Genomic DNA, 12,941 nt, shown 5'->3' on the forward strand with positions numbered 1-12,941 from the left:
CTAAATACAAAAAAGTGAACCTTTATTGCATAAAATACTGGTATCAGAGTTTTAGATTTGTTTTAGAGAAGTTGGAAGTCACTGCTTTTTCTTTCTTTCTTTCTTTCTTTCTTTCTTTCTTTCTTTCTTTCTTTCTTTCTTTCTTTCTTTCTTTCTTCCTTCCTTCCTTCCTTCCTTCCTTCCTTTCTCTCTCTCTTTCTTCCTTTCCTTTCCTTTCCTTTCCTTTCCTTCATTTCATTTCTTTCTCCCTTTCCCTTCCCTTTCCCTTTTTCCGCTAACTTTATTTTATTTGTGTTTTATATTAAGAAGGAAAAACTACTCACACACACACACACACACACACACACACACACACACACACACACACACACGAATGAGAGGGGTGGCATGTCAGCCTTTATCTCCTCTGCAGTATTTCCAGGCTAGATAAGGTTCATATAAAAAAAAGATTTAAAATAATTTTTTCCCTAGCCTTTTATAAACTTCTTTATCATTTTAAATGTATATGCTGCAGGGAAGTTGTTTAACCAATTGGATGCTGTTAGCCATGTTCTTATTGTTTACAATTTGGGCTCAATTCAGTGGTTTTTTTTTTAATTTCTTCAGAAAAAAAAGGCTTTTACCACTTTACAAACTGTTCTGGAAAACTTCCCTTTTGAAGAGCTAAATGTTTAAATGAAGTGACCCAATTATCCCCCCTGAATCACCGCCTCTCATATGCTGTTGCAGCAAATGATGCAACAGCTCCAAGTTCCTTCTACAATTTTGTGTCTGGAACACAAAATCTGATCTTTTAGGCGCTCAGCAAGGTTGCAGCTACTTAGTCATTGGAAAGAGACCACTACGAGATCTTTGGTGGTAGGTTTGACTGGGAAACAAACAAACAAATAATAATAAAAAACACCTTTAGATAAAAGCACGGCCTACTGCCCAACTTACTGCTCAGTGCAGAAAGCCAAATTAATATATCCCAGACATGTTGTCTGTTTTCTGCTTGAGAAAACACAACAGAGGAGCGCCTGCAGCAGTAGTGGGTTTCAATTTTTTTTAGAACCTCTTCTGTAGGTATGGCCTGCTTTGTGGGAGTGGCTTGCCAGGCATGTGACCAGATGGGAGTGGCTTGCTGGCCATGTAACTGGGTGGGAGTGGCTTGGAAGTCATATGACTGGGTGGGTGTGGTCAACTTGTAAAATGTGGTGAAACTCACTTAACATCGCTCTTGCTTAGCAACCAAAATGTTGGCTCAGAAACTGTGGCATTGAAGCACGGAAGTCTTAAAGCTCTCAAGTTACAAGACCCTTGCACCCCTAACCCTTTAGAAAAAAAAACCAGGGGTGTTCAAACTTGACAGCTTTAAGACTTGTGGACTTCAACTCCCAGAATTCCTCCTCCAGTCATGTTGTCTCAGGAACTCTGGCATTGAAGTGTGCAAGTCTTAAAGCTGTCAATTTTCAAGACCCTTGCACCCCTAACCCTTTAGAAAAAATCCCCAGGGTTGTTCAAATTTGACAGCCTTTAAGACTTGTGGACTTCAACTCCCAGAATTCCTCCTCTCGCTCTTCATCTTGATGATGTGCGGATGGGCGGGGGGAGGGAGCTGGAACCGATTCTAAACGGCACTGTAGTTTTGTGGAACCCCTTCTATAGAAGAGGTTAGAACTGGCAGGAACCCACCCCTGGCCTGCAGGATCCAGTCTGGGTCAGTTACCAAGATTAAAGGTTTAGTCAAGGTGGAACAGTGGCTAGAGTGCAGTGCTTCAGGCTACTTCTGCTGCCTGCAATTTGGCAGTTCAAATCTCACTAAGCTCAAGGTTGACTCAGCCTTCCATCCTTCCGAGGTGGGTAAAATGAGGACCCAGATTCTTGACTCTGTAAACTGCTTAGAGAGGACTGTAAAGCACTATGAAACAGTATATGTCTAATTGCTAATCTTTTAAGCTTTCATGCTGGAGCCCATCCTCAGGGAACTTCTCGTTCACACACTGATGAGAGAGAAAGTTCCTGAGGATGGGCTGCAGCATGAGTCCAAAAGCTTGGAAGACAAAACCTCTGGTTCTGGTAACCAACCAACCCAAATTGGATTCCTGCAACATTATCCTGGGACACATATATTTGCTTTCTTTCTAGAGAAGAGCCTATCACTTCCCTGATCACTGACTCTAACTCTAACTATTCTTACTGTTAGAGTTTTAATAACATTCAGTCCAGAGGTGGTATTCAGCAGGTTCTGACCAGTTTTTAAGAACCAGTAGGAGAAATTATGAGTAGTTCAGAGAACTGGTAATTACCACTGCCCCCGCCCCATCTATTCTCTGCCTCCCGAGTCCCAGCTGATAGGGAGGGAATGGGGATTTTGCAGTAACCTTCCCTTGCCATGCCCACCAAACCACACCCACTAAACCATGCCACACCCCCAAGACATGCCCACAGAATTGGTAGTAAAAAATTTTGAACCCCACCCTGATTCAGAATCTACTTTTCTAGAATTGTATAATTAGTATTCAATTTTTGCCAAGCCTCTCCCCCTCTCTCTATCCCATCTTGCTGTCTGCCTGTCTAGGGCCCAAAGCCTATGGCCCAGGGCTTTGTTGAAAAGAATATGAAATAAAACCAAAATAAAGGTATTTGGGTGGTGCAGAGGTTGGCACAGAGCCAAAACCCCTTCTATGCCTTCTGGGAAACAGAGGTGCTAAGCTAGCCAGTCACTCTCTTTCAGCTCAACCCACAAGGGGTTGCCATTGTGGGGACAATGGGAGTTGGTTATGTTTGATGCCTTGAGTTATTTCTATATAATAAAGGCAGGATATAAATCAGATATATGATAGATAGATAGATAGATAGATAGATAGATAGATAGATAGATAGATAGATAGATAGATAGATAGATAGACAGACAGACAGACAGACAGACAGACAGATGATAGATAGATAGATAGATAGATAGATAGATAGATAGATAGATAGATAGATAGATAGATAGATAGATGAAAGGTAGATGGATGGATGGATGGATGGATGGATAATAGATAAGATAGATAGATAGTAGAGAATAGATAGAGAATAGATTAGATAAATAGATAGATAGATAGATAGATAGATGGATGGATGGATGGATGGATGGATGGATGGATGGATGATAGATAGATATATATATAATTGAAACTGAATAGATAAAGATAGATAGAAAATAGAGATAGATAGATGATAGATAGATAGATAGATAGATAGATAGATAGATAGATAGATAGATAGATAGACGCGAAACGCCTGTCGGACACAGCGATGGGGACAGAGGAGGTGGGGGCAAGGCGGTGGAGCGCGGCAGCAGTGAGAAGCAGCGTCTCCATCGCTGTCCCCGGCAGGCATCTCACATAGATCCCTTTCAGTCTGGATTCAGGCCTGGCTACAGCATGGAAACTGCTTTGGTCGCACTGACCGATGATCTCTGGAGAGCCAGGGACGGAGGTCATGCCTCCGTCCCAGTGCTTCTTGACCTCTCAGCGGCCTTCGATACCATCGACCATGGTATCCTTCTGCGGCGGTTATGGGGGTGGGTGGGAGGCACCGTTCTTCGGTGGTTCTCCTCCTACCTCTCGGACAGGTCGCAGTCGGTGTTGGTCAGGGGGCAGAGGTCGACCCCTAGGCCCCTGAAATATGGGGTGCTGCAGGGTTCGGTCCTGTCCCCCCTCCTGTTTAACATCTACATGAAGCCGCTGGGTGAGATCATTTGGTGGCATGGGATAAAATATCACCAGTATGTGGATGATACTCAGTTGTATCTATCCGCCCCGTGCAGCGGTTGACGTGATGTGTCAGTGCCTGGAGGCTGTTAGGGTCTGGATGAGGGTAAACAAGCTTGCACTCAATCCTGACAAGACCGAGTGGCTTGTGTGTTTCCCTCCCAATAATTGGCTAGATACTCCATCTCTCAGGCTGGGGGGTGAAATTCTATGCCCCTCAGACAGGGTTCGCAATTTGCAAGACCTCCTGGATCCGCAGCTGAATTTAGAACATCATCTGTCGGCTGTGACCAGGGGGGCATTTTCCCAGGTCCACCTGGTGCACCAATTGCGTCCCTACCTGGATCGGGAGGCACTCGCAACAGTCACTCATGCCCTTGTGACCTCAAGACTGGACTACTGCAATGCGCTCTACATGGGGCAGCCCTTGAAGAGCATTCGGAGACTTCAGCTTGTCCAGAATGCAGCTGCGTGAGCGATTGTGGGTGCACCTCAGTACACTCACGTTATACCTATTCTCTGTGAGCTGCACTGGCTGCCTATTGGTCTCCGGATACGCTTCAAGGTGCTAGTCATCACTTATCAAGCCCTCCATGGTATTGGACCTGGGTACTTGAGAGACCACCTGCTGCCAATTACCTCCCAAAGACCCATTAGATCCCACAGATTAGGCCTCCTCCAGATTCCATCTACTGGCCAATGTCGATTGGTGACCACCCAGAGGAGGGCCTTCTCTGTGGCTGCTCCGGCCCTCTGGAACGAACTCCCCGCAGAGATTCGAACCCTCATCTCCCTTCAGGTTTTCCATAAAGCCGTTAAAACCTGGCTGTTCCGGCAGGCCTGGGGTTGACGAGTTCCCTTCCCCGCTCGATTTGGGTGACTATTGATTGTTTTTTTAATTTTTTTCTCTGTATTTTGTTTGTTGTGTTACCTTGTTTGTACTACCTCTCTCCCCTGGGTTTGTTAGCCGCCCTGAGTCCCCCCGGGAATAGGGCGGCATATATATGCAATAAACCTTTAACCTTTAACCTTTAATTTATGTCTACCATAGATGCGAGAAGCCTGTTGGACACAGTGGCGGAGATGGAGGAGGCGGGGGGGGGGCCGAGGCGTCAGCTAGTGAAGAAAGAGGAGAGGAGGAGGAAGAAAGGGAGAGGGGAGCAGCATGTGGCTCCCAGTGAGGGGGAGAGGAGAAAGGGAAGGGGGGCACAGCAGGCAAAAGAAAGAAAGCACCAACCTGCCAGCAGAGGTGGGTAAAAGACCCATTTCTGCTGGAGGGCTGCCCCTCTCTTCTCAAACAAGGCTGCCCTCCCTGCCTCTCCCCCTTCCCTCTCTTCTCAAACAAACTCTCTCTCAAATTGAGAGAGAGTTTGTTTGAGTGAAGTGAAGAAACACATGCACACACACACACACACACACACACACACATTACTCACAATAAAAAATTACTTACAAATGAAATTACAATAATTTTGAATTCCTCCCCCCTCCCTCCATCCGACCCACATACCTTTTCCAGCTGTGTCATAGAGGATTTCAACTCTCCTCTTGTCCACCATGATGAAAATGTAAAAAATGTAAAAAGAAAAAGGCAAAAGCTTCTGCTGCCAGAGCAGGAGGAGGTGAGAGAACCATGTGCCTCCTTTATATTAGGAATTTTTTGCCTTTTAACCCTTGCTTAACTCTGCTCAAATGATCATAAAGATAGAGTAGAGGAGGCATGTGGTTCTCTCGCCTCCTCCTGCAGTTAAGCACTAAGCTGAGTCATCCACTTTGACTCTGTCAGCAACTACCTCTGCCTTTTTCCTTTTAATTTTTTTTCTTTTCATCATGACAGTGGTGAGGCCCTGCCTCCCCTGCCTCCCCTGACTGCACGTCCCTGCCGATTGCCCAGAGAAGTACACATCAGATTCGTTAGGAAAAAAGTAAGAGACATAATTTATAAAATAACAAGAGATGAGCCAATGATGTACAAAGGAAGAGAGATAACAAACCCTGAAAAAAATCCCGTGAAGATTGAGGGAGCAAAGGAGAGAATATCAATTCCTGGTGACACAACTGATTAAACAAGATATACTATTTAGATGTTGGTACCTGAAGGGATGCTGGTAACCTGGCAGGAGAAAAGGATTAAAGTTGACAATCTGGAGAAGGCACTGAATTTATATGAGAAACTAGTAGGCCCGGAAGAGGAACAGAGCAGTAAAGAGAAGATGGAATATAGAAGCCAGGAAGAATGACAACAGAGAATAAGGGAAGAACAGGGAGAAGGTAGTAGGGAGAAGGAAGAACAACAGAGAGTGGAGGAAGTGAGACCAAAAACAAGGAGCCAAACAAGAAACTAAAGTTAATAAAAAAACAAAGACAGGTAGAGAATTAGGAGGATGGAAGAAGAAATTCAATTATTGTCAGTAAATATTAACAGTTTAAATTCGCCAACAAAAAGAAAGTGTATCTGGGCAAAATTAACAAAACAAAAGGCAAATATAATATGCTTACAGGAAACACACATTAAAAACAAGATATAAAATACCTGTAATGTCATAAATTAGGAAAATTATATGCAGCATCAGCAGAAGAAAAGAGAAAAGGGATAGCGATATATGTTAAAGATGGGATAAAGACAAATTTAATTTACGCAGACCCAAAGGGAAGAATATTAATGATAGAGATATGGATAAATCAAAAATCAATACTACTGGCAGCAATATACGCCCAAACGAAAATCAGAAGGACTTTTATAAAAAATTGCATGAAAAAATTAGAGAAATTGGAATGAGGAATATCTGCATAATGGGAAATTATAATGCCATAGTAGACAGTAAAAAAGATTACATAAGTGACAAAAAACTAAAAATAAAAAAAGTATCACCAACAACCTGTTTTGAGATGATGGAAGAGCTAAACTTGATAGATATTTGGAGAAAAACAGAACCAGAAAAAAAATTTACTTTTTATTCCAACCCACACCAATCTTGGTCACGGATTGATATGGCATGGATGAATGGGAAAATTGGGGCAGAAATACATACAATTGAAATATTACCAAATACTTGGGCAGATCACAACCCTATTAAAATAATCTGGAAAGGGGGAAAAAAGACTAGGCGAAGATGGATGTTAAATCTGCAAATATTAAAAGAAAAAGAATTTATTCAAAAATGTAGAAATGAATTGGAGTTATTCTTTAAGGAAAATACAAAAAAACAGACATCTATACAAAATTTATGGGACACTATGAAAGCTTATTCCCATGGAATTATTATAGCATATTCAGCAAAAAGAAACAAAGAAAAATGGGCACAACAGAAGATAATAGAGGAGGAAATTAAAAATTTAGAAATAGAATTACAAAATGACAAAATTAAAAAGGATTGGATGTTAGCAAAACATAAATTAAATATATTAGGCCAGGAAGAAATGGTAAAGGGCCTAAAACTAACAAAACAAAACTTCTTTGAACAAGCAAATAACCAGGGAGGTGGCTGTCATATAGATTGAGAAAAGAAAGAGAAAAAAGATTAATATATCAACTTCAAGCGGAAACTGGTGAACTACAACATACAATAGAAGGGAAGAAAAAGATGGCATACAAGTACTTTGAGAAGCTGTATAAAGGGGAACAAGTAGATGGAAAACAAATAAAAGAATATCTAAATGGAGAAGAAACCCCATCAATAACAGAAGATATGAAAGAAATGTTGTCAAAAAAAATAACAAAACTAGAATTGAAACAGGTGATTCAGAAACAGAAAAATAATAAAATGCCAGGCCCAGATGGATTCCCAGCAGAATGATACAAAATAATAGATCAATTGAAAGAATTGATAGAACCCTTGATGTTGGAGATGTATAATGAGGCACTGATGAAAGCAAAAATACCAGATTCATGGAGGGAAGCACATATTACATTAATATTTAAAGAAGGTGCAGATAAAAACAGATTCAAAACTGTAGGCCAATCTCGTTGTTAAATGCCGACTATAAAATATTCACAACAATAATAGCGGAGACATTGAAAAAACTATTAAATGACTATATACATCCTGACCAAAAGGGATTTCTCCTAACAAGACAAATCAGGAATAACACTAGAATAATAGCAAATATTTTAGAGTACTATGAGGCGCATCCAGAGAAACAAGTGGCACTTGTCTTTCTGGATGTACAGAAGGCATTTGACAATTTAAATTGGGAATTCATGATACAACAAATTAAGAATATGAAATTAGGGGACCAATTTGAAAGATTAATAGAAATGATATACTCCACCCAAAGGGTAAATATATCATTAAATGGGGAAAGTACAGAGGAAATAATGAAAGGAATAAGGCAGGGTTGCCAACTATCACCTCTGCTCTTTATCCTGATGCTTGAAAGTCTTTTAATAAGAATTAGACAAAATTCGGAGATTAGAGGAACTAAAATTTAAAAAGAGGAATATAAAATTCAGGCCTTTGCAGATGATTTGGTATTCATTGTAGAAGTCCTGCTAGAAACAGGAAATAGCTTAATGCGAGAATTAGGAAAATATGGAGATGTAGCAGGGTTAAATATTAATAGAGAAAAGACTAAAATGATAACTAAAAATTTGAAGGAAGAACAAAATAAAGAATTAGAAAGAATAATAGGACTGCAAGTGACAAAGAAAGTTAAATATCTTGGAATATGGCTAACTGCAAAGTGCTCAACTATAAAAGAAAATAATTATACCAAATTAGTGCAATAAATAAAAAAAGATCTAGAATTATGGGGGAAACTACAACTATCATTATTAGGGAAAATAGCAGCAATAAAAATGAATGTACTACCCAGACTATTATACTTATTTCAAACAATCCCCATAAAATTAGGATTTTTTTTTTGAATGAATTGAATAAGATTATATTAAAATTTATATGCCAAGGAAAGAAAGCCAGGATAAAGTTGAAAGCTCTACAGGAGGACATAAGCAGAGGTGGTATAGGACTACCTGACTGGGAGCAGCAGCACTAACATGGATCAGGGATTGGATAAATTTTAAAAATAAAAGAATACTAACATTAGAGGGACACAATTTGCAAACAGGATGGCATTTTTTTCCTATGGGAAGAGGGTAAAAATAAACAAAAATACTTTCATAGACACTATATTAGAGATGCACTGATACAGGTCTGGAATAAAATTAGAGAAAAACATTACATGAAAATACCGACATGGCTTTCCACTATGGAAGCCATGACATATCCCAATACACTAGATCTATCAAAAATGATTAGCTATGGTGAAATTTTAGACAGCCAAGGGAATTTGAAAACAAATCCAAAATTAAAGGAGCAAAATATAAATATAGATTGGTGGCCATATCTCCAACTACAATCGAGATACAAAAAAGATGTAAAAGAATATGAGTTATGAGTTATGAGTTATGAAAGTTTATTTATATGCCGCCCTTTTCCCTGGGGGGACTCAGGGCGGCTTACAACTCAAGGGGGGGGGAACAAACATTTAACACGTAAGAACAATACATAATTAAAAAGCACAACATTCATACCATTCGGGTGGGTTACAGTCTTTAGCCCCAGGCCTGATGGGATAGCCAGATTTTAAGGGCTGTGCGGAAGGTCTGGAGGGTGGTGAGGGTACGAATCTCCATGGGGAGATCGTTCCAAAGGGTCGGAGCTGCTACCGAGAAGGCTCTCCTCCGCGTAGTTACCAGTCGACACTGACCGGCAGATGGAACTCGGAGGAGGCCTAATCTATGTGATCTAATTGGCCGCATGGAGGTGATTGGCAGTAGGCAGTCTCTCAAGTACCCAGATCCACTACCATGAAGGGCTTTATGGGTGACAAGTAGCACCTCGAAGCGTACCCGGAGATCGACAGGTAGCCAGTGCAGCTTGCGGAGCATAGGTGTTATGTGGGTGAACTGAGGTGCACCCACAATCGCTCGCGCGGCCACATTCTGGACTAGCTGAAGTCGCTGGATACTCTTCAAGGGCAGCCCCATGTAGAGCACATTGCAGTACTCCAGCCTAGAGGTCACAAGGGCACGAGTGACTGTTGTGAGGGCCTCCCGGTTCAGGTAGGGGCGCAACTGGTGCACCAGATGAACCTGGGCAAATGCCCCCCTGGTCACAGCTGACAAATGGTGGTCAAAAGTCAGCTGTGGGTCCAGGAGGACTCCCAAGTTGCGGACTCTGTCTGAGGGGTGTAGTGTTTGACCCCCCAGCCTGAGAGATGGAATTTACACATAATTACAACAAATAGATAAAATTTTAATTGCCCCGGAAAATAAATTCATAACAAAAATTTACAAATATTTATTAGAAGTAACATTAGAAGAAGAAAAAGTTAAAGGTTGCATGATAGTGTGGGCCAAAATCTTTGGTTACAACATAGATCTAGTGGATTGGGAAAGAATTTGGAACACAAATTATAAACTAACACGATCAGCAGCACTTAAAGAAAATATGTACAAAATGTTTTATCGTTGGCATTTACCACCAACAAGATTAGCTTAAAATGTACCCAAAAATGAAGCCGACCTGCTGGAAGTGTAAAAAAGTACAAGGGACTTTTTATCACATATGGTGGACCTGCCCGAAAACAGAAAAATATTGGACAAAAATTTGGAAATGGGTGCAAGAAATTACAGGAGAACAGATAAAATACAAACCCAAAATCTTTCTGCTTGGAATAATCAAAGGGAAATATACAAAGAAAATTAAGTACATATTAACACATCTGCTAACTACAGCTAGAATAGCATTTACCCAATGCTGGAAACAAAATAATACCCCCTCGGACGAATTAGTAATAAAAAAAACTTTGGATTGTGCAGAGATGGACAAATTAACACTGAAATTAAAAGATAAAGAAGAGTCAGAATATTATGAAATTTGGAACAATTGGTACAAATGGCTGCAAAACAAGAATAAAGTTAATTAAGCCGAAAAACAATATATAAAAATATATATAGAACTGTGTATAAAGGTGTATAAATATAGAAGTGAAATATTATATACAGGTATGATGACATAACAATGTTGATATAATGACTGTAAGGTGTTGAAGAAGGAAAAAATATTTAAAAAATCTGCTAAAAACAAAGCTACAGGACATGAAATTAATTTTGAAGGAACCAGGTTAATCTCCAAAACTGAACACTTCAACAAGAGAATAATTATGGAAGCTATTGAAACAGAGAAACACCCCCACACCCAACATGAATAAACGTGATGATGCCTCCCACCTACTAGACATCTGCAAACCAGCCCTAATCAACAAACAAGCCCCACCCACCACCCAGGCCGTTACAGCACGAAACAACAATGGACACACAGCCAGCACCAATCAGCACCAATCTACTAATCATGATACAACCACACAACCAACCATTCCACTTACTGAAACAAAGCCAGCACTTCACAGATCCCCACCAAGATTTATAGAAAGATGGCAGCTCTGACCACGCTTTAAGCCCAAAACCCAGCTTGAAAATGGCAGGTGGGACCTTGCCAAAACTTTGCCAAGACAATCTCAATCTTACACGGGAAAAGACCCGAATACAGCAAGACCAGCATACCTACACCCATGAAAATCTACGAAAACACACACACACACACACACACACACAAACACACACAGAGAATAGAGAATAGATAGATGATTGATAATTGATTAATTGATATAGATAAAAGATAGATAGAGAATAGATTGATAGTGAACAGATAGAAAGATAGATAGACAGACAGACAGCGAATAGATAGAGAGTAGATAGGTAGGTCGGTAGGTGGGTAGGTCGGTAAGTAGTCCTGGACTACAATGGGGGACATAATGCTATAGCTCCTTAAATTACTTAGCTGATTTTGTGGAAATAGGAGAGATGACTTCACAGAGGCTTCCTTGTGCTCTACAGGATTGTAAACATGATTTACCATTCACTTGGATGCTGGTACTGGGGCTTTGGTTCGACTGAACCTCCCTGCCTGCTTCTTCCAGCCAATAAGCACAGCTGTAATTTCCGGTGTTGTTCCTTTGTGCCCAAATATCCATCATGCCATCTCGGTAAGCATTCGGGTCCGTTTGATAGATCTGCTGCCCATCTTCTCGGAAGAATCGGTAACCTTGCACCATCAAGTTTTTCTTCACTGTCAAGTTGTGGAAAGTTGAGCAGCTCAGCCTGATTGTCTCCCCTTCATAATATTGCTGGTACTCAGGCCACACAGAAAGCACGGGCTGAGTTAGAGGCTCTGCAATCAAACACAAAGCAATTAAACACATCAAAATGAGATTGGTTCCAGGCAGCAGATGGTTGGGTTAGCAAAAGGTGGAGACAACCTCAAAGTCAGCTTCAAAAGCCAGACTGAGATCCAATCCAACTAAACAACATATATTTTTACATTTATATAGTGTTGATTTTTTATTTATATGATTGGAGGGGATGAGGGTTTACTATTTGCTTGTTTTATATTGTGTTCCCCATTTCAATGCTTGAATTGGGTGCCCTTATGAATCTTATAAGGGATGTGGTGGCTCAGTGGCTAAGATGCTGAGCTTGTCGATCAGAAAGGTTAGCAGTTCAGTGGTTCAAATCCCTAGCGCCACGTAACAGAGTGAACGCCTGCTACTTGTCCCAGCTTTTGCCAACCTAGCAGTTTGAACACATGTAAAAATGCAAGTAGAAAAATAGGAACCACCTTTGGTGGGAAGTTAACATGCATTTCATGTGCCTTTGGCGTATTTAGTCATGCTGGCCACAGGATAATGGAGACGTCTTTGGACAGCACTGGCTCTTTGGCTTTGAAACAGAGGTGAGCACCACTCTCAAGAGTCGGGAACCACTAGCCCATATGTGTGAGGGGAACCTTTACCTTTATTTTATAAATCTTGTAAATTTGTAAAGCAAATTTGGGAAACTTCATGCATTATTCAGGAAAGTTGCATGGTAACTGATTAACAGAGTTGGAAGGGACCTTGTAGGTCTTCTAGTCCAAGTCCCCACCCAAGCAGGAGACCCTACACCATGGGTGTCAAACTCGTGGTTCGCGGGCCAGATGTGTCATGTGCTGGCCACATCCAACTCCATTTTAATAAAAGGGGGGAAAGTCATGATACATCACATGACAACATTACACCATGAGTTTGACATCCCTGCCCTATACCATTTCTTACAAATGGCAGTCCAGTCTCTTCTTGAAAGCTTTCAATGATGAAGCT

The 12,941-nt window shown here is 41.0% G+C and overlaps 1 protein-coding gene across 3 annotated transcripts in view; it reads right to left on the minus strand.

Moving 5' to 3' along the window:
* LOC106549399 (uncharacterized) overlaps window positions 1–12,941 on the minus strand; it is a 39,338-nt gene that overhangs the window by 16,598 nt on the left and 9,799 nt on the right. For all 3 annotated transcript variants that reach the window (XM_014067046.2, XM_014067055.2, XM_087712036.1), the window contains exon 3: window positions 11,660–11,974. In XM_014067046.2, coding sequence (XP_013922521.2) covers window positions 11,660–11,974 — 315 coding nt within the window. The remainder of the gene's footprint in view (window positions 1–11,659; window positions 11,975–12,941) is intronic.

This window comes from Thamnophis sirtalis, unplaced genomic scaffold (assembly GCF_051295495.1).
Source record: "Thamnophis sirtalis isolate CommonGarterSnake01/CBP01778 unplaced genomic scaffold, rThaSir2_p1.2 scaffold_4, whole genome shotgun sequence".
Lineage (NCBI taxonomy): Eukaryota > Metazoa > Chordata > Lepidosauria > Squamata > Natricidae > Thamnophis > Thamnophis sirtalis.